The sequence below is a fragment of the Pleurodeles waltl genome, chromosome 8 (assembly GCF_031143425.1).
Source record: "Pleurodeles waltl isolate 20211129_DDA chromosome 8, aPleWal1.hap1.20221129, whole genome shotgun sequence".
Classification (NCBI taxonomy): domain Eukaryota; kingdom Metazoa; phylum Chordata; class Amphibia; order Caudata; family Salamandridae; genus Pleurodeles; species Pleurodeles waltl.
In genome coordinates, this window is record NC_090447.1 from 1,402,440,197 (window position 1) to 1,402,463,110 (window position 22,914).

The 22,914-nt window shown below is 44.0% G+C and overlaps 1 protein-coding gene across 2 annotated transcripts in view; it reads right to left on the minus strand.

The window, feature by feature from the left end:
• Nucleotides 1–22,914, minus strand: part of LOC138248680 (trifunctional purine biosynthetic protein adenosine-3-like) — a 329,279-nt gene that overhangs the window by 81,796 nt on the left and 224,569 nt on the right. For both annotated transcript variants that reach the window (XM_069202471.1, XM_069202472.1), the window contains 2 exons: nucleotides 12,478–12,729; nucleotides 4,151–4,303 (listed from right to left, as the gene is read on the minus strand). In XM_069202471.1, coding sequence (XP_069058572.1) covers nucleotides 4,151–4,303; nucleotides 12,478–12,729 — 405 coding nt within the window. The remainder of the gene's footprint in view (nucleotides 1–4,150; nucleotides 4,304–12,477; nucleotides 12,730–22,914) is intronic.

Here is a 22,914-nt window from a genome sequence, read left to right on the forward strand (position 1 = left end):
GGATGATAGAGCAGAGTGTGAAACCGTTTAGTAAGGTAGCAAAGGAACTGTCTTTGGAAGATGGATTACTCATGATATTAGACAAACTTATTCCTCCAGTAAATATCAGACCTGTAATTATTAAACAAGATCATGAGGGGCATCTAGGAGCTACTTTCATGAAACGTAGGGTGCGGTCCACTTTTTGATAGCCACAAATGGACAAATAAATGGATGCACTGGTTAGAGAATGTGTTTTATGTTCAACAAGTGATAAAGTTTAAAAGACTACCATGCCACCATCAGGCCCTATTGAACTTCCAGCAGGAGCATGGCTAAAAGTTGGCAATGACTTAGTAGGTGCCTTTAATTCACTTCAGTGTCATTCGAAGTTTGCATTGGTTCTCATAGATTATTATACTATATGGCCTGAAGTAAGATTCATTGGGGAACCAGATTCCAGAACAGTAATACAATTCCTTAGAGATATGTGTATGGGTGAAGGTTTTCCGGAAAGTATAAGTTCTGATAATGGAGTACAATTTGTTTCATTTGAAGTAGAGAAATTTCTCAAGACTAGCACCATATTACACCTTAAGAGCTTATTGTATCAACCCCCAAACAAATGGTCTTGTTGAGTGGTTTAATAGAGAATTTCGGAGACAGTGTGTGTTGGGCTTTACAGAACCAGTGCGAGATAAACACAGCTGTACAAACCATTTTGTGGTTTTATAGAACCATACCTCAATCTTCTACTTAGGGTTTTCCATTTGAACTACTCTGGGGTAGGAAACCAGCTACTGAGTTTAGGCCTCCGTGGATGTCAAAATGGTTGAAAGAAGAAATACATGGAGAGAGTATGGATCGTCTGGTTAGAAAAAATATTATTCTTGCTCAAAGTAAACAAAAGAAGTACTATGATTTGAGGGAGAGTGTTTCTGAAAAAACAATCTGTGTGGGAGATTTTGTTAAAAATTAAATGTTCACATGTCTGAGAAGGAAAAGCAAAGTATCTCACACCCCTTAAAGTTGGGAAAAGAAATTGTGGAAATGCAGCTAGGTTTGAAGGAGGCCATTCAAAAACTGTTAAAGTTCACCCTCAATAAAATGGCACAAACTCAGAGGGGGATAATGGTAATGATGTCACAGAAATATTCTGTATATGATGGTGTTCAACGTGATCACAAAGACATTTTTTCCATATGGAGGAGCTTAAGAACGCATAACTTACCACTTAGGTATAGATGATCTGAATTAATTGTGTTTTTTCAGTATTTGCAGATGTATTCAAATATCACAGTATTTATTTGTGAAGATACTTCCTACCTTATATATTTCTTATGTGTTTATAATATAAAGTTGCTTTCTGTAAGGCAGGCTAATAGGTTTATCCTGTTAAGAATATTCTATTATTCAGTTTTATTATTATGTTGTTGTAACACTTGGTTTTACACACACCGAAAGTAATTTCTTTTTGTCATGTGGTTTTGTTTGAAGAGGCAAACTAATGTAGTGTTTTGGAGACTTCATGCTACTCGTGAAGCCAGGTTGGCCTTGCAACGTTCCATTTGGAATGTTGGTGTGAACACAATACACTGTAGGACCGTTTAACTGACTGTCTTGAGCCTGCCATCCTACAGAGTCAGCTGTTGTGTCTGTCGTGCCTGGGGTAGTTTGTATGACTAATAAAGTCACCATATACATTATTTATGACTCTCAGCGTCTTTCTTACCACACAGCAGGCCCCGACAGGCAGTCGCCAATGAAAAGCAAGACAACACGATTGACAAAGCCAACCAATGGTAAATAATGGGTGGGCTAACAGACCCTTTTCAGAGTTTTGTTTTGTTAAGAAACCATAGATTGTTACAAGCGACTGTCTTAAGTATGAATTAAACAAGGGACCTCATGTTAAGAAGATCCAGAATTTAAGTTGAAATACTGTTTCATTGCAGCACTCTTAAATCTGGCTTCTCCACACCAGTCATTAAATCAACTTATAAACCACAAAAAAGGGCTCTCTAGAGTGGAACGTGGAATGAAGATCTAGAACACTGTTGTGCATGAACACAGAGATGAAGAAGGAATAAATACGTAACAGGTCATCCCTACATTTCATGTCTGCTTTTTCAACTACCAGCTGGTGACCTTAGTAGACATCAATGGGAAGTGTTCTGGCAAACTGATTGTGAAAGAACTGAAGGAACGGGCTAATTCAAATACAATTGCTCAGCTCCACAAACTAGGGTTTCAGCAACTGTGCATCATTTTAAACAATCTGATCACCGCATCACTGTTAAGCAATCAAGAGGGTCAACTCTAAAGGTTTGTCCCTCTTTGTTTCCTTTACTGCTGTTATGACTTTGTTTAGTTAGAAATGTACTTGCAAGATGGGCCAAACCTTCATTCCTTTTGAGAGCCATATCTTCACTAAACTTGAACACATGGGTTAAAAATAAGTTTGGTCGTACTATGGTATCCACAGAAAAGGTCTCCGCAAAGAGGAAGGGTTAAAGATGGGCTGCTGATTAAGGCTGCCATTTAAATACTACAATGGAATTTCCATTCAGCAAGTAGTGATTTTGCAAAAATCGGACAACACTGTTTCAAAAAGCGTTTTGCCATCAGTCAGTACTGAGCACTTTATACATTTAGCAATTTTTTTCTAGTAAAAAAAAATTAAATATCAATGTTGACAAGATGATAATTTAATTTTAAGCACAAGATTGCAAAATTTGCTATTCGGACAAGTCCCAGCATGTAGGTATTTGGAATTATGGCTGGAGGAAAGGGGAAGGTGTATACCATCATTTTGCATTGTTAACGCTAAAAGACGCTTCAAAGAGTTTTGCCTTTTTTGAAACTGAACAAACAGCTTTCAAGGGGCTCACTAGCACTGCCTAACATGACACCAGGCAAGCTAATACCTACCTTAAGCTAAGAGATGGTTACATTGTATGGTTGGACACAGCTCAATGTCGTACCTTTAGACTTCTTTTCAGATTCAGTGATGCTACTGTCCCGGCTCAGATACACCTAGAATGTTCTCTCGGTTAGCAGGAGTATGCAGTTAAAACTCTGTTGATTTCAAAATATTTCTTTTAAGTTAGAAGTGCCTGTGACAGCTCTCCAAATGGGCTGAAACGTTAGGAAATTTGTAATGGTAACCCAAATCTGTGCAACCCATGGTCTGAGGCGTTTGGAAATACTTAAATCTGGGCCAAGCAGTTGCTGTATCAACAATTTACGCTCTGAGGTAAGCAAAACAACCAATTTGACTATGACTCAGCCATACAGAGCAGGAAAAACCATGTACGGATGATTTTAGAATCATATCCAGAGCTCACCACAGCAGTACCCGAGTGCTACCACCACTTTGCCATTATCGAAACACAAGTTTGTGCCCTTAAGATTTCATCCGTTTCCACTGAGGTAATTTCGACCACAATAGTAAATTACAGACCACTGTCTAAACTGCAGGTTCTGTGGGCACAATATCGAATCATTAATTAAAGTATGTAACCTGTCAATTATGGAGCAGATAGAACGTCTAAAACCAAAATTTTAATAAATCAGGGCTTAGACTTTTATGAATTCAGTGGTTGTCTATTTTAATATAAATAATCCACAATGTACAGGATGCTTTGTAAACTTTGTAGACCAGATTCTAAAACGTGTTAATTCGATTTTAATAGCCACTTTAAAAAATGGTTTTGAAACACTGTCAAATGATTGCTTTAGTGGCAGTTGTCAGCATGATTAACATGTTTCATTCTGTTTCAAAGCTGCAGCTTTCCAGTGTTAAGGGTGAAATGTTTCAAATAAAACTGTCATCAGAATAAACATACGTGTAGGCAAAATATATTATATTTAAACACATACATATATTAAGCAAATAAAGCGATAGCACGTGGTATGAGTGAATGGGGATAGATGTTAACCATAATGTACAACATAAATAAAATACAACTGACAAGATTCAAGGTGCAAAATAGATGTGAAAAGTACACAGCAAAAAACTGTGCTGGTAGAAAGGTGAGTAAAATAAACGGTGTGCACTCTTTCACTTTCCCTCCCTACGCTAAACAAAAGACTTAACTTGACCTTAATAGCCAGAGTCCCCATTAAAATCCCATTGTACATTACCTTATCTGCTTGATGTCTTTCTTACCTAGTGATACACCAAGTGAGGCTGGAAGGACTCTTGGGATGTTCTCCAGTAGGCCTCCACCAGTGATGTGTGCATAGGCTTTTACGTGCCCTGACCGAATGACTGGTAGCAATGTCTTGCTGTATATTTTAGTTGGGGTGAGCAATATATCGCCTGTAAAAAGAATTTGATTCCATCACTAAATATCTACTGGTTACACATGATCAATCACATTTTATCAATAAGGCATAAAAAACAGGAAAATCCAACAGTTACATAAAGAGTAGAAGGCAATTACATTCATGTTTGTTTGGTTAGGTGGCTTGCTATTGCATAAAAGCAGCCTGCTAGGATGCCAGAACGCTGTACATAAATTGGTTAAATTCCCAAAAGAGATGAAGGAGTAGTGCTATAGGACAGTTTGTGAGATGTATTGATACAAACTATAGTGCAAGTGTTATTTACCCTGTAAGCATCTGTTCATAGTGTGTGGTGCTGTATGTTCACATACTGTGCAGAAGCCTGCCATCTGCTGTTGGATCCAGACATTACAATTAGTTTTTATCACCAAGTTTTCGAGTCACAAGATGTGCTCTGACTCCTTACTTAGTCCACAACTGACTCCCCAGTAGATTGTTTTCCATTCAGTGGGTGAAACGGAAAAGTGGACCATTGTGATGTGCCTGGAACACTGAAAACTGGTGTAAAACTGAAGTGTAAAAAAAGTATACATGTGTCATCATTGCCAATTTCTGGGAGGCAGGGTGAGCACATATGAATATGCAGCACTATATGCCAACAGATGCCACTGGTTAAGTAAAACTTTTTGTGAGTGGCGAGTAGGTACATATGTATCAAGAGTAAAGCAGTTTCCTCCTAAGATGTGGTTAGTGGGCAGGTGATGCAGGCGATTGGAACAGTATCCTTAACACTGTTTGGATGACCATACTCTATTGATGGCTAGGATTTCCATACAGTACTGCTCTGTAGAGGTGTGTAGAGTTGACAAGGTAGCTGCCTTGCAGACGTCTGCTAATGGAATATTAATCAAAAGAAAAGTATTTGGTTCCCCCTTTTTTGAGCGTCCTGGAAGGTGTTTTGTTCTGGCACAGCAGTTTTGATGCACTTAATCCACCTAGCAATGCCTGCCTTGGAAATGGGACAGAGTTTTCGTGGGTGAGCAAAAGCTACAAAGAGCAGGTTAGTTTTTTGGAAGGACTTAGTTCAGTCAATAACTAGGACAAGAATGTCCTCTTGATGTTTAAAGTGTGCAACGCCCTTTCTGCTATTGTGTCTAGCTGTGGAAAAACCACAAGTAGCTCAACAGTCTGGTTAATGTAGAAGGGAGAGACTACCTTGGGCAGGAGCCATGGATTAGTTCTAAGGATCACCCTGTCCTTGTGCCCCTGAATGAATGGTTGTTAAATGGTGAGGCCTCTGAGCGAGGTTATGGCTACTAAAAAAGCCACTTTCAAGGATAGAAACTGTAGTCTGAAAGAGTAGAGAGTTTCAAACCATAGACACATAAGCCTTGTGAGAACTATATTAAGGTTTCACACAGGAGCTGAAGGTGTTCTTGGGGGATTTAGTCTTTTAAGTCCCTCCATGAACGTCTTACCACAGGAATTTTAAATAGAGAAGAGTATTCCCTGGTCTGCTTGTATGCTGCCGCAACAGCAGCTAGGTATGCAAGACATTCATTCCAAAGGTGTAAAAGGTCACATACGATGTCTTGAACCATGACCTTGAAGAGGTCTGGTTCCTTTGATATTGAAGTAGTGGACAAATCTCTACCACTTGGCTGCATAGCATGTGCATGTAGTAGGTCTACTGGTTTCATGCAGTAGAGCCGTACACTCATCAGGGAGGTTTACGTCGTCAAACTCTAAGACCTCATGTGCCAGGTTAAGCTGCTTGTGATCTGGGCGGCCGATTTATCAATGCTGTTGCATGAGAAGCCCCACTCTGAATGATAGCTTCTCATGGAGACTAACGTACATCTCCAGGAGGATTGAGTAGCAGGACTCCCGGACAAACCTGGAGCCACCAGGATAACGGTTATGGACACCTGCCTCATCTTCCTCACCATTCGGAATGAGTGGGAGAGAAGGATAAGAGTAAGCATATATTCCTGAGCAGCTCACCCATAGTGCACAGCCCATGAATGGTGCAGGTGGGTGTTAGACATTTTGGTTTTCTGAGGTGACAAAGAGGTTGATGGCTGGGTTTCCCACCATTGGAAATACCTATGTAGGAATTATACATTCTTTGAGGCCTAGGCAGATGGCCATCAGTTCTAGGCAGTTTATGTGTTGAGTGATGCTGAGGGGTCCTGGTAATTTGCAAAGTCATGCTGAAGAAATGTGCATCAGTGGGGATGGTCACCTGCAGAAGTGGGTCCAAAAAAGCCCTGCTGAGCAAAAAATTGTTCCTGTTCCACCAATGGAGAGAGTGTTGGGTTCTGGTCTTTATCAATCTTCCCTATTCCCTCTGTTTGCGACTACTGTCTCACGAGACTTTGTAGAAGAGGGTGGAAGGTAATCTGGCATATGCTATGCAGAAAGGAATCGCACCCAAAGTCTTTATTATAGTTCTTACAGTAAATAAAATAGTGGACTGAAACAGAGTCAGCAGTTGCAGGAATGCTATCACCCTGTGCCATTTTGGATATGCTTTCCTTGAGTCAGTGTTTAATACTGGGCCCAAGGGATGGATTTGTTGGTGTTTTGAAGTGGATTTCATTGCATTTATGGCGAAACCTACGCTGTGATGCAAGGTCACATCTGTGAGTTGTGGGCATAGTTGCCTGCTGCTGCTCTTGATCAGCCAGTCGTTGAGGTATGGAAAGACATGAATGCCACCTCTGTGGAGATGTGGGGCCACATCAATGCCAGGCACTTTGTGCACACCCTGGGTGCTGCAGTGGTTCCAAAGTGTAGAATTGGTAGTGATGTCAACTTACTGGTGATGGGCAGGGTAGATGGGGGTACGGAAGCAGGCTTTGTTGAGATCGTGCACCATCAAAAGTCCCCCTGGTGGAGCAGCTGGATAACCTTCTACAAGGGTGTCATATGAAAGTGCTCCAACACAATGTACTGGTTTAGTGGCTGCAGATCTAGGATGTGTGGGAAAGAACCAGCTTAGGGAGCACAGCAAGTAGACACTTTTGCCTCATTAGTGTGGTGGGACGGGCTGTACTGCTTTTTTGGAGGAATGCTTAAACCTCATCATTGAGGACAGTGAGTTGGTCTTGGCTGAGGATGTGAGCTAGAGTGATATGGTGGGGGTGTTGTTATGAACTTCTAAGCACTAACCTTGTTAAACTACTGCTAAAAACCCATAGATCGGAGGTGACTCTCCCAGTCAAGGTAGAAATCCTTTAGTCCCCCCTCCCCCCCCAACAGGTGCTTTGTGATCAGAGGGGAAGTATGGGCAAATCAGTGCCTGTAAGAGGAGGTTTCCTAGTCAGAGCCACCTGTGCCCCTGTGGTTGTTGCCCAGGAACTATATCTTCTGCCTGCATGGGACTCTTGTAAGGGGTTCTATTGGAGCTGGTAACTTTGAGCCTGACCAGGGGTGTGGTCTTTGTCCTGCTCCTGGGCTTTTGCTTGCAAAAGGTTCCCCTCAGAGATGCAGACTGTCATTGTGCCCATGGACTTTGCTATCTCTGTGTCATTCTTATTAACCTTTTCCAATACCTTATCCACTTGTTCCACATCGAATGGAATGTTGAGGCAGTGCTATTGTATCTCCCAATTGAACCGACAGATGTGTAGCCTTGCATGGCAGTGCAGCAAGATACTAGTGTAACACTGTGAGAAGTGATAGCCATAGCATACAGTGCACAGCTGATATCTGCATTGAAACCGATCTTCCTTTCAGCCACCAGCTTTTCCTCCCTCTTTCTGTAGCTCTCAAGGAGAAACTGTACCAGCGCATCTATTTCTTCCCAACTCACCTCAACAGCAAACTACCCAAACTGGCATTATGCTACTGGGTGCATGGCTGATTCAACCGCCACTCGGTTGTTGCTGCATCAAACCACTTGTTTTTGCTTGTCTGGCAGTGGGCTGAGGAGCACTGTGGTCGGGGCGATCACCTGTGGCTTTAGCTGATGTGCACTCCTATGCTGTATCACCAAGGAGTATGGGGCAACCTGGCCCACAGATGCAGTCGGCCTTTGGGAGAAGCCTTAAACTATTTTTAAACTTGAATTGTGAACATATTGGCCATGACAGGGTCCTTGAAATTATGAGGGGCTTGCTTTATAATGGCCTTGAGCATGGGAAGAACTGAACAGTGTGTTCAGTTTTTCAGATCTCCACTAAGAAACTGTCATTCTCCTGCAGGACATGTCTACCCTTAAGGTGGTGGGATGCCCTCTGAAAAATAGCACGTTATGTAGTGGTATCAACTAGCAAAGATAGTTTAGTTGGATAACGCTCCAAATCTGGATTGTCCGTATAGTAGACATTAACATCCCAGGGACCATCCCCATCCCCTGACCCAAGAGGCTAGTCGTAATGGACCTCCTTACACATAGGAGCTTTGCACCTGGGTCGGAGTATACTGACCTGTTAGGTGTCTCTGGAAAAGGATGAGGGGAAGAGGAGTATAGATGTGGTGGTAATAGCAATTGCTTAGTTGTGGGTAGATGGACGGAGGGCTTGAAACCTTGTCCTTATACCGCTTAGACACTAGATGTCTTGATGCGCCAAAGGTGAGCTTTTCCTTGAATGTCAGCCTCTATTTTTTTCCTTCAAGTTTTTGGGGAGGGGAGAGAGTGGGGTAGGAGTGGGTTAGGAGTGGGGGAGGGTTGGTGGAGAGAATGGTTGGTAACTGCCTGACAACGGGCTCCTATGCCAGCTTTTCCAGGATGGATGCATCAGATTCCTCCATTCTCTGTAAAGGGGCTCTCAGTGCTGACTTAGAGCCGAGAACACCTCCTAAACTGAGCACTTAGTTCTGCTCCAAAGGAGGGTGTTCAGCACCCTTCGATCAAGAGGGAGTTGATGACTGTTGCAGCCCAAGCCATTCCCTCATTGCCAGCTGGTGCCAGAGGATTGTGTGGTACAGTGGCTGGGTGTTTTCTTCTGCCTCAGCGTGGGGACATTTTGCAGAACTGGTTTTGTTCTCTGGCTGTGCTGAGCTGGCTTTATATCAAAGCTCCTTGGAGTCTTATTTGTTTAGGGCCTTGCTGGTTTCAAGGATGCCCAATCTTGGTCTTCTCTTTCAAATAAGCTTGAACACATCATCTCGGGGTGGGTGTTGGTTGGGCCCCAGGGACACAGCTGGGCTAGCTTCTTCGACCTCCTTGAAGACAAGAGGTGCATGTTGTCTGAAAATGTCAGGGGTCTCTGAGGATGACTACTGTAGCACCTAGGTGTATGCCCAGCACTGTTCCCTTTGACACCTTAGGGTTTTCTCACAATGGAAACCAAAGTTGATGGAGCAGCAGTTTCCCCAACTTTACAAATCAACACTAATGATAATAACATGCTGCTTCAACACTTCTGCTATCTGGCAATCCATGCTTCATTGAGTTCCCTTAGATTGTTACTCTCCTTCTTATCTAATGTTTACCTGAAACCCAGATCAGATCTCATAACAGTGATCTAGCTTCTCTTTCCTCATCAAACGTACTTGAAAAAGTAGACTGTATTTGAAAGTCTGTCCACACTGGTGCCAACTACACCGTTCCTGTTAGGCGGAAATTACTATCCATGGCTTTTTTTTTAACCCATGCCAAATGGCCAGGTTTGTTTTCCAGACTTGGCCTAGTGAATTTGTTCCACCTAAGTGACAATGATTTTCCACGTCAGGATGGACACTTTTTCCTGTCTTTACCTTTCGTGTCATCACCAAATGTAATCTAGGTGTTGTAGTCTAGCTTTGCTTTCAATGAACTTGTCAAACTAACATACCTGAAAACAATGATACAGACAGTGCTCTTAATGATCTAGATTGAGGAGATCACCCTAGCTTCACGATTTACTCTGATATTCTGCAGCAAAGTCTGAGATCTTTCCTTGCGACACTCAGAGGTTACTGGCAGTATCTTGTATGGGTACTGTTGCTCACCACTTGTGCCTTAAGGCCTCAAAACGGATGCACTCGAAAATGGACAGCCAAGAGTTTCCTTTTAAGCACAGTTTACACCAGAATGTGGCGGGGATAAAGACAAAGACCATTCTTGGCACAAGTAACAATGTCAAATGTCTTTACAGCTCTCTTGCATTAGGTGCTGGATTTCCAGTTAACACTGTGCTCTATGCCAATGTTGTACTATGCAGGTACTTTATGGCGACTTGGTGAAGTCCAAAACAGCTCTAGTTATTTTAACTAAAAATAGGTTTAACTGGATACTAGCAGTTTCTTCTTTGATGGTACCACCAAGGTACGTAAACTATGCTCTGAATAAAATGTGTCACATTCAAAAATAGCCTCTATCCAGAAGATATACATATTGCCAAACTTCACCACAAAAACAATAAGACTCACATCAACAAGAAAAAAATCATATGTGCTCCAGTTTTTCAGGTGTGCTGGCCAGCTAGCAGTGACCACTAGGAGTTGTAAGTCAATTAGTGGAGCGCAAGGGCCACTTAGGGCGCTAACTAGACTCTTTGGCTTGTAGATGGGGAAAGAATACCCTGACCATGACCCAAAAGGTTCAGGTGCTTCAAACTCAACACCTACCTGTTGTGTTAAAAGTCTTTTTGGTGATGAGGCACCAACAGGGGACAGAGGCACCAACAGGGGACAGGGGCATCAACAGAGGACAGGTATCCAGTAGTCATTTCAGATTTTTAAAAAGGAGGACCGCATTGTCAACTGCAGATTTCTTTGGAAGGGTAAGGTATAGAATGATAACTCAAACTGCTCTAATTTCCAGATGATTTATGCCAGACAGCAGAACCAAATCCCACACTAAGTAGTGAAAAAGACTGCATTCTGCTGCCTTTGGCACTGAGAGAAGATAAGTAGAGACATGGGTCAGAGACTATAAGAGCTAACTCTTCATGATGTACAAAGATGATGGAGCAACTCCTCAATCCAAATGTCCCTGGTTCTCCTAAGCAGCCTGGCAACCTTGCAGTTCCTGGGCAACATTGTGGCTTCTCAGCAGGCTAAATCCATCAAGCTATTGTCGCAAAGGACAGTCCAGTCAAATAGGCCTTGTGCTAACTTCCCTGTGGAAAAAAAACACTCCTCATGAAAAGCACATGCCAGTGACTCCTAAGACAGGTAGTCAGGCAGAGCTCCTTTCTTTCGCCAGTCACACAGCTCAGGCTTTCCTAGACATGGGCCAAGTCTTATCAGCGAACGATTCATGTACATGCTGAACGGGCCACGTACGTATAATCCTGTATTGGTTTAGGTGGACTGCTAGAATAAACAAAAGGATCTGGACTCCTTCTAGAACCCAGGAGCATCTTTGGGCTCTTGTTGGGTGAAGCTTGGAGACAGCACTCATGCATGTGACACCTAGACTGGGAAAAAGGAAATGGGATCACCCCCCCCTCCAACGCCAGCTATAGGTACAGAGGGTTTGAAAAGGAAAAGGAATGGGCGCACCGAAAGGCTATTTTGTCAGTGATGGGTATAACTAGCTCAACACAGTGGGACAGTCATTTTGTTTTAAACAAACACTGACACACAAGGTCCTAACTGACCCCACCCATCACCAGTCCACACGTAAACCACACATCCCGGATCCATGCCTCAAACTGGCCAAACATTTACTGGAGAGAGACCTCCTTCTTCCACAAGGGTACAGACAAAACAACTTGCCCTGTTAAACTAAAATCATGCTGCCAAAACAGTCACCTCAAGTCATGATTAAAAATGATGAAACCACTGTCAATTAAACAGATGTACATTTTGGACGCACTCCAGGACAACAGAATACAGCTCTGAAACCAAAAACAAAAGACATGGAGCACCTCAAGTGAGCTTGCACATCTGTCAAGCTCAGTAGACGATAAACAGCTGTCCACAAAGTGTGAAAAGGCAGGCAGGGCTGGACAGCTTCCCACAATCATTCAAAGAACTCGGATCACAAAGGCTGCTCATCCTTGGGGATAAAAACAGCTCAGCTTCCGCAGAAATATGGTGCTCTGAGGTAAATGATTTAAACACGCCATGAAGAAAGGCTTTCAAGTCTCAAGCAATTTAGGAGTGAATGGGCCAACCTGAGTGTGTACCATTAAATTATAGAACAGTAAGTCCTTCAAGGTCACTACAACCAACAATGTGACTATAAATAATCACTAGATCTGGTTCGCTAGAACACACAGAGGTCCCGCCCAGACATTAATCTGTGGGGTTAACTGAAAAGCATCTTACCAATGGTCTGGTCCCCACATCCAAAGGGGGCCACAGAGGAGTACTGCAAGGAAGTCTTGTCAATAATCTTCCTTACAAGACTAAAACCGTTGCTGTGAAGGCCAGAAGATGAGATTCCAATGACTACATCCCCATCCACGATCTTGTCCAGCTGAGGTAGCATCTGCCCACGTTCCACGGCACCGACAGCAAAGCCAGCAAGGTCATACTCCCCGTGCGCGTACATGCCAGGCATTTCAGCAGTCTCTCCTCCTGTGTGGTGACAGAGAAGTAAGATATACAGTAACTCTCCAAGATATGAATCTATATGATTTACCAAATATACATGTAAAGCATCTTTTGGACACTTTATGCTGATTCCAAACACTGTGAAGCGCAATAATAATGCCAATACCGATGCATTACACGTTTCACGTGTTTGGCGTTAGTAGGTAAACTATAGTAACTCAACTGAGAGATGAACAGGCACATAGGAACCCATGATCATTATCAATTTCAATGTACATAGTCAACTCAGACTAGAAATCTTTTAATAGGAAATTGTGAGGGGCACAAGCACATACATAAAAGACACCACTAATTTTCTCCCAAACTACAATCAATTTAATCAGAAGTAGATGGTTTCCTGCTGCAAACATATCATTGTATATGTCCACTCCCCAAGAAGGAGGCCTAGAACCGATGGAGTACTTTTTTTTTTTTTTTTTTTACTTTGAATGGGAGAAGTAGAAGCAACCAAGATATTTCTGATGAAACTGATGCAATTTATACTATATTGTGTTGAAATCTTTTTGTAGGCTAGTGGAATTCAATGAGTTCACCCACCGATCAGGCGTATGAGACTGCTTCTATGAGAAGGTCCTAGGAGGAACATATATGTCAAAGAGTGAAATGGTGATCACATCTAAGAAATTCAGTCAGGTTTATTGACAAATTATTCTTAACCTGGGAGGGCTCAAATCAACTCTTAGAACATAATCTCCGAGAATTAAACATGACAGGATACAGTTCACGTTTCACATACAATAGGGAACATTACCTGGATGTGAGAGCGGACTATAAATCAGATAGCGCAGAATGACTGTACACTAAACTTACACACAGAAATAACCTGCAACTACTCACCATCCCAAAGGGTTAAAGGAGAATTTAGCCTATTGTCAATTTATGGGCGCAAAAAAGGATAGTATCTGATCCTGCGAAACATAGGTAAAAAAAAACAGATGCTTCAGAAACTCCGGAGGAGGGATCAAGGTAACAGAACATTGGAAAAAGGAAAAGATTCCACTAAAAGCATATAAGAGGAAATTATTACGGTATAAAGACAAATCCCAACAGGATGAAAGACTGATATTTGTGAATAAATACTCGGAATAGAGTCAAAATATCAAGGTGGTGACGCAACGCTGACAGCTTATTGAGAATGAACCTGAACTGCGGAAATTGTTTGCACAAAAAACAATCAGAAGTCATCATCCATTCTAAACGGGAACAGAAGAGAAGATGAAGACAACAAGCACTGGCAAAGCCAATAGGTCTCGCCTTTGAGACTACTGGCTCTGCCGTTGCCTTTTGTTCATGTTGTACATCTTGGGCATTGCACACTTTGGCAACGATCTGTGCTGTATGGCAGCATGAGTACTGGCCAGCATGGCTAAAAATAAAAATGATAAAAGGACTATATATAATGCATCCAGCACTAAAGCGCATTTGAAAAAAAAAAAAAAAGTTTTAGCCACACTGCAAATCATCCGCACTGCTGCACAGCACGGCTACAAAACGTAGCTCTCATACGTGAGAACCACTGGCTTTGCCAATGCTTGATGATAATGATGACAGGGTGAGCAGTTATTGGAGTACGGCCGTCAGATCAGGACGAGTGCATGCATCTTCGCCATAATGATGTTTTGGTCAAATAAATTAAGTGCGCCATGGTGCTGAAGGAGCCCAGTTTAGCGGCGGCGTTAAATGACGCACAAGCTCTAACTTGCCACTAACCCCTAAGTGCAGGCAGTGACTTTTAGGAGACACTGAATTTGTATTTTCTCTACACAGTCAGCTGAATGCACATGTAACTTTGAATAGAGAATGGAAGAACACCAGGACGCCACAACATCATGTTCGCCTTTGTGTTCTGTAACCTATGTGCGTAGAAGAGCCTCATCTCGTTTTTTTTTCCCACTGAACCAAAACCTTAATTTGTTTTTGTTTTTTTTAGAAAAATGTGTGAGACAGACAACAGAGGTCTAGTCTGCAAATGACAGCACAAAGTGCATTTTTCTTGTGAATTGGGAATGCTTCAGAGACAAAAAAAAGCATTTCGCATGGAGCGCTAAAAATCCGCACACTGTTCCTGGTGGACAGCCAATCCTCACCACTTTTCCAACTCTAGTAATACCTCTTTGAAAATCTTTTAAAGGTGATGTGAGGCCACATCTCTTTTCCGGCACTATGGCTATTTCTGGTAGGTAAACCCAAATTTAGACCAAAAAAAGTATTTCTAGAAAGCTGGTTTGTGTATTAGTGTGACCACCCGTCCGTAAATTTCACGGACTGTCCGTAATTTCGCCCTGCCGTCTGTTGTCCGTGATGAAAGCCTTAACGGACGGCATTTGTCCGTAATTTTAGGCTTTCACCTAAAGGGCAACGGAGGCAGGGCGAAATTACGGGCAGAGGAGTTTCCCCAGCTGGGCTGGAAGGCAGGGGGTCTCCTGTGCTCTGAGGGAGGGGCAGACAGATAAGAATCAGACCTTCTTGCCAGGGGGTTTCCTTCCCTAAAGACATGCAAATGTGTGTAACTGGTAAATCTGCAAATACAAAGGGGCTTGAAAACCTGCATTGACTTTACTAAAAGGAGCCACTTGAAGTTTTCTGGTGGCAAAGATATTTCTTTCAGAGAGGTATTGTAATGGTATTCCAAGGTGAGCTGTGGAGTGTGTGGTTTTAATGGAGTGTTATAATTTTTTTTTAGCACTAGGTATAAACTGTATATTATTCAAATCTGTATTTGAGAAGCGTTTTTTTATTTATTTAACCGAAATGTATTTGCGCATTTTGTAGCAGCCTTTATTATGATGTCATTGTATTTTTCACAGTTCTTTCAGGTACCTCGGTACCTCATAGTACTAACAAACAGTGGCAAAGCCAATAGATCTCATCTACGAAAGAGTTATTGGCTTTGTGTTTTAGCCATTAGCCATGTTATACACCAGAGTAGCTGCTGTTCAGCATGGCTTAAAGCTAGTGGCATAGTGGTGTGGAGTGGAGTAGAGTAGCATAGGAGCAGTGGCGTAGAGCCCAGTTGTGCAAAGTACAGTGCAGTGGGGTACAGTGCAGTTGTTTAGAGTGCGTTAGCGTAGAGTGCAGTGGTTTAGAGTGGAGTGGTGTGGGACAGAGTAGAGTGGCATAGAGTGCAGTGAAGTAGAGTGGCATACAATAGAGTGGCAGAGAGAGCAGTAGTGTAGAGTGGTGCAGTGGCATAGATTGCAGAGTAGACTCACGTTGCAGGGAGTGCAGTGGTGTAGTGTAGAGTGGTGCAGAGTAGGGCAAAGTGCTGTAGAGTGGAGTGATGCAGAGTAGAGTGGCATAGAGTGCAGTGGCATAGAGTGCAGTGGCATAGAATGCAGTAGTACATAGTACATTGGTGTATAGTACGGTGGTGGAGAGTGCAACACTGCAGAGTAGAGTGTCAGTGCAGTGATGTTTTGTGGAGTAGAGTGGCACAAAGCAGTGGCGTAGAGTACAGTGGTACAGAGTAGAGGGCAGTGGCGTGCAGTTGTTTAGAGTGCATTGGTGAAGAGTGCAGTGGAGTAGAGTGGCATACAATAGAGTAGCAGACAGTGCAGTAATGCAGAGTGGTTCAGTGTCAGAGTGCAGAGTAGACTCATGTGGCATAGAGTGTAGTGGTGCAGAGTGGAGTACTGTAGAGTGGTGTAGAGCAGAGTATAGTGCCTAGAGTGCAGTGGCATAGAGTAGAGTGGTGTAGAGTGCAGAGTTGCAGAGTAGAGTGTCAGTGCAGTGGTGTAGAGTGGTACAGAGAACAGTGGCATAGAGTACATTGGTGCAGAGTAAAGGTCAGTGCAGTTGTTTAGAGTGCACTGGTGTAGAGTGCAGTTGCATAGAGTGGCATTGGGCAGAGTAGAGTGGCATAGAATGCAGTGGAATAGAGTATATTGGTGCAAAATGCAGTAGTACAGAGCAGAGTGGTGTAGAGTATAGTGGCGGCCAGAGCAGTGTTGCAGAGTGTCAGCTTGCAGTGGTGTAGAGTGCATTGAACTAGAGTGCAGTGGTCAGAGTGGTATAGAGTACAGTGGTGTAGAATAGATTGTTTCAGAGTAGAGTGCAGTTGCATTGAGTGGAGAGGTGCAGGGTAGGGTGCAGTGGCATAGAATGCAGTGGCACGGAGTGCAGTGGCATAAAGTAGATTATTTCACAGTAGAGTGAGGTGGCTTAGAGTGGAGAAGTGCAGGTTAGAGTGGAGTTGCATAAAGTGGCATAGAGTGTGATGGCATAGAGTAAAGTAGTGTAGAGTGCCGTGGCATAGAGTGCAGAGGTGTAGAGTAGATTATAGTGATGTACAGTGTATTGATGTAGAGTGCAGGGGCATAGAGTTGAGTGTTACAGAGTAAAGTGCATTAGCATAGAGTGTATTAGCTTAAGAGTGCAGTGGCGTACAGTGCAGCGTTGCAGAGTGGCAGAGAGTGGAGTTGTGTGGATTAGATTTGTGTTGCCTAGACTGGAGTGGTATGGCGTGCAGACGAGCAGAGCGCATTGGTGTAGAGAGGCGTAAAGTGCAGTGGCTTAGAGTAGAGTAGTACAGAGTAGAGTAGAGAGGCATTGTGTGAAGTAGCATAGAGAGCAGTGGCATTATGTGGAGTGGTTCCGAATGGAGAAGAGTGCAGTGGCATGGAGTGGCGTAAAGTGGAGTGATACAGAGTAGGCTGCAGTGGTGTGGAGTGGTGCAGAGCAGAGCGGAGCATGCATGGTGTGGTAACACACTGCCATTACATACAAAACATTTTTGATTGAAATGACCATTACATTTGCACAGATACACGGTTTTTCAAATCAAACTATATTGTGCAGAGACAATGATGTGTGGAAATTGCATCACCTAATTCAATGATTTGTTTTAAGCATGTAAAGGTATTTGTTTCCAGCACAGTTCAGAATTAACAAAAATGTGCTTGATTTGTACTTCTAATTCTGATATATTCTGAAGTCTATTTAAATGTTGTCATGTGATAGAAAAAACTCTTTCCTAACCCCAGTATCCAGCAAGATTGTCGCATAAATCCTCTCACTTTGGAGTCAGAGAAAGGAAAGTAAACACTAAGTTCCCACCGAAGACAGAGCCTGACATTTGACTTTGTTCTTTGAATGCACAGCAAATATGATAAGATAAGAACAAGATTTACAGGCCTGTTTACAGAAAGGGAGCACTCGGCAGGATACTGTAAATAAGGTTTTGGCAAGGGAAGGGAGGAATTCAAGCTGCATAGCCTAAAACAAATAAAGCCAGCATTTTGAAAGCAACAAATTGTGAGTTACAAACCACAAGGCCAATGGCAAGCAACGGGCAGAATGCATTCACAAGGAAGCAGCTGTGGGATACTTTGTGGGGAAAGTCCAGTATTTTAGTCCATATCTTGCAGAGGTTTGGTACATCAATCACCCAGGTAGTACGACAAGAAGACCTGGAGTGGTTTCCATGTTTCAGGATAGGTCTGTACACCCATTCAATCAGTTTGCCACCATTTCCTATGGTGCAGAGCTTCTGGCACACCTCTTGTAGGGTTAGTGCTAGGTAGCAGACATGAAATAGGGCATTTAATGATTATTTAAGGTGGTTGTAAGTAAGGAGTTGACCGGGGTGAAGACGGTAGTCTGCCACAAGGGTTTGGAAATTTAGTAGCTCACTGTTCAGAAACAAAGTCCCCAATTTTAAGACACCTGCAACATGCCACTGATGGAGTTGCTCTGAGCACAGCCATCCTGTGCGAGTGGGAAGGCTTAGCAAAGGTAGTGCAGGAGCATAGGGTTTCTTCGTGTCAGTGAGTTTACAGGTTCTGGCAAGGCAAGAGAAAGCCATGCATGATAACCCCGGATGGTGATTGTAAGGAAATGCCTCCTTGGCATGGTTACCCCCTGACTTTTTGCCTTTGCTGATGCTATGTTTTGAATTGAAAGTGTGCTGAGGCCTGCTAACCAGGCCCCAGCACCAGTGTTCTTTCCCTAACCTGTACTTTTGATTCCACAATTGGCACACCGTGGCATCCAGGTAAGTCCCTTGTAACTGGTACCCCTGGTACCAAGGGCCCTGATGCCAGGGAAGGTCTCTAAGGGCTGCAGCATATCTTATGCCACCCTGGGGACCCCTCACTCAGCACAGACACACTGCTTACCAGCTTGTGTGTGCTGGTGAGAACAAAACGAGTAAGTCGACATGGCACTCCCCTCAGGGTGCCATGCCAACCTCACACTGCCTATGCAGTATAGATAAGTCACCCCTCTAAGGCAGGGTGCACTATACCATAGGTGAGGGCACCAGTACATGAGTACTGTGCCCCTACAGTGTCTAAGCCAAACCTTAGACATTGTAAGTGCAGGGTAGCCATAAGAGTATATGGTCTGGGAGTCTGTCAAACACGGACTCCACAGCACCATAATGGCTACACTGAAAACTGGGAAGTTTGGTATCAAACTTCTCAGCACAATAAATGCACACTGATGCCAGTGTACATTTTATTGTAAAATACACCCCAGAGGGCACCTTAGAGGTGTCCCCTGAAACCTTAACCGACTATCTGTGTAGGCTGACTAGTTCCAGCAGCCTGCCACAACCGAGACATGTTGCTGGCCCCATGGGGAGAGTGCCTTTGTCACTCTGAGGCCAGTAACAAAGCCTACACTGGGTGGAGATGCTAACACCTCCCCCAGGCAGGAACTGTCACACCGGGCGGTGAGCCTCAAAGGCTCACCCCTTTGTGCCAGCACCGCAGGACATTCCAGCTAGTGGAGTTGCCCGCCCCCTCCGGCCACGGCCCCCACTTTTGGCGGCAAGGCCGGAGAAAATAATGAGAAAAACAAGGAGGAGTCACTGGCCAGTCAGGACAGCCCCTAAGGTGTCCTGAGCTGAAGTGACTAACTTTTAGAAATCCTCCATCTTGCAGATGGAGGATTCCCCAATAGGATTAGGGATGTGACCCCCTCCCCTTGGGAGGAGGCACAAAGAGGGTGTACCCACCCTCAGGGCTAGTAGCCATTGGCTACTAGCCCCCCAGACCTAAACACGCCCTTAAATTTAGTATTTAAGGGCTTCCCTGAACCTAAGAATTTAGATTCCTGCAACTTACCGAAGAAGAAGACTGCTGAGCTGAAAACCCCTGCAGAAGAAGAAAGAAGACACCAACTGCTTTGGCCCCAGTCCTACCGGCCTGTCTCCTGCCTTCTAAAGAACCCTGCTCCAGCGACGCTTTCTCCAGGACCAGCCACCTCTGAATCCTCAGAGGACTGCCCTACTTCCAAGAGACCAAGAAACTCCAGAGGACAGCGGCACTGCTCCAAAAGAACTGCAACTTTGTTTCAAGTAGCAGATTTAAAGACCCCTGCAACTCCCCGCCAGAAGCGTGAGACTTGCAACACTGCACCCGGCGACCCCGACTCGACTGGTGGAGAACCAACACCTCAGGGAGGACCCTCCGGCGACTCCGAGTCCGTGAGTAACCAAAGTTGTCCCCCCTGAGCCCCCACAGCGACGCCTGCAGAGGGAATCCCGAGGCTCCCCCTGACGCGACTGCCTGAACTCCATTTCCCGACGACTGGAAAAGACTCTGCACCCGCAGCCCCCAGCACCTAAAGAAACGGAACTCCTGTGCAGGAGTGACCCCCAGGAGGCCCTCTCCCTTGCCCAGGTGGTGGCTACCCCGAGGAGCCCCCCCCTTGCCTGCCTGCAACGCTGAAGAGATCCCTTGATCTCTCATTGAAAAACATTACAAACCTGACGCGTGTTTGCACACTGCACCCGGCCGCCCCCGCGCTGCTGAGGGTGTACTTTTTGTGCTGACCTGTGTCCCCCCCGGTGCCCTACAAAACCCCCCTGGTCTGCCCTCCGAAGACGCGGGTACTTACCTGCTGGCAGACCGGAACCGGGGCACCCCCTTCTCTCCATTGAAGCCTATGCGTTTTGGGCACCTCTTTGACCTCTGCACCTGACCGGCCCTGAGCTGCTGGTGTGGTAACTTTGGGGTTGCTCTGAACCCCCAACGGTGGGCTACCTTGGACCAAAAACTGAAACCTGTAAGTGACTTACTTACCTGTGAAAACTAACAAAAACTTACCTCCCCCAGGAACTGTGAAAATTGCACTGTGTCAACTTTTAAAACAGCTTATTGTGTTTTATGTAAAAAGAATTCATGCTAGTGTAATGATTTAAAGTTCCTGAAGTACTTACCTGCAATACCTTTCAAATGAGATATTACATGTAGAATTTGAACCTGTGGTTCTTAAAATAAACTAAGAAAAGATATTTTCTATAACAAAACCTATTGGCTGGAATTGTCTCTGAGTGTGTGTTCCTCATTTATTGCCTGTGTGTATGTACAACAAATGCTTAACACTACTCCTTTGATAAGCCTACTGCTCGACCACACTACCACAAAATAGAGCATTAGTATTATCTCTTTTTGCCACTATCTTACCTCTAAGGGGAACCCTTGGACTCTGTGCATGCTATTCCTTACTTTGAAATAGCACATACAGAGCCAACTTCCTACATTGGTGGATCAGCGGTGGGGTACAAGACTTTGCATTTGCTGGACTACTCAGCCAATACCTGATCACACGACAAATTCCAAAAATTGTCATTAGAAATTGATTTTTGCAATTTGAAATTTTTCTAAATTCTTTAAAGTCCTGCTAGGGCCTTGTGTTAGTCCTGGTTAGCATTGCTGTTAGAGTTTAAAAGTTTGGTAAAAGTTTGAATTAGATTCTAGAACCAGTTTTAGATTCTTAAAAAGTATTCCAACTTTTAGAAGCATAATGTCTAGTGCAGAGATGAATGTGGTGGAACTCGACACCACACCCTACCTCCATCTTAAGATGAGGGAGCTAAGGTCACTCTGTAAAATAAAGAAAATAGTAATGGGCCCCAGACCTTCCAAACTACAGCTCCAGGAGCTGTTGGCAGAGTTTGAAAAGGCCAACCCCTCTGAGGATGGCAACTCAGAGGATGATGATAGTGACTTGGAGGGTGATTCCCCCCCACCAGTCCTATCTAGGGAGAACAGGGCCTCTCAAGCCCTGACTCCACAAATAATAGTCAGAGATGCTGGTTCCCTCACAGGAGGGACCAACAACTCTGAAATCACGGAGGATAACTCCAGTGAAGAGGACATCCAGTTAGCCAGGATGGCCAAAAGATTGGCTTTGGAAAGACAGATCCTAGCCATAGAAAGGGAAAGACAAGAGATGGGCCTAGGACCCATCAATGGTGGCAGCAACATAAATAGGGTCAGAGATTCTCCTGACATGTTGAAAATCCCTAAAGGGATTGTAACTAAATATGAAGATGGTGATGACATCACCAAATGGTTCACAGCTTTTGAGAGGGCTTGTGTAACCAGAAAAGTGAACAAATCTCACTGGGGTGCTCTCCTTTGGGAAATGTTCACAGGAAAGTGTAGGGATAGACTCCTCACACTCTCTAAAAAAGATGCAGAATCTTATGACCTCATGAAGGGTACCCTGATTGAGGGCTTTGGATTCTCCACTGAGGAGTATAGGATTAGATTCAGGGGGGCTCAAAAATCCTAGAGCCAGACCTGGGTTGACTTTGTAGACTACTCAGTAAAAACACTAGATGGTTGGATTCAAGGCAGTGGTGTAAGTAATTATGATGGGCTGTACAATTTATTTGTGAAAGAACACCTGTTAAGTAATTGTTTCAATGACAAACTGCATCAGCATCTGGTAGACCTAGGACTAATTTCTCCCCAAGAATTGGGAAAGAAGGCGGACCATTGGGTCAAGACTAGGGTGTCCAAAACTTCCACAGGGGTGACCAAAAGAAAGGGGTCACAAACCCTCCCCAGGGGAAGGGTGGTGAGACAGCCAAAAACAAAAATAGTAAATAGTCTTCTACAGGCCCCCAAAAACCTGCACAGGAGGGTGGGCCCAGAGCCTCTTCACAAAACAATTCTGGGTACAAGGTAAAAACTTTGATCCCAAAAAGGCCTGGTGTCGTAGCTGTAGTCAGTCTGGACACCAAACTGGAGACAAGGCCTGTCCCAAGAAAGATACCACTTCTAACTCCACTCCAGCTAAAACTGGAATGGCCAGTCTCCAAGTGGGATCAACAGTGTGCCCAGAGCAAATCAGGTGTCACACTGAAGCTACGTTAGTCTCCGAGGGTGGGGTGGATTTAGCCACACTGGCTGC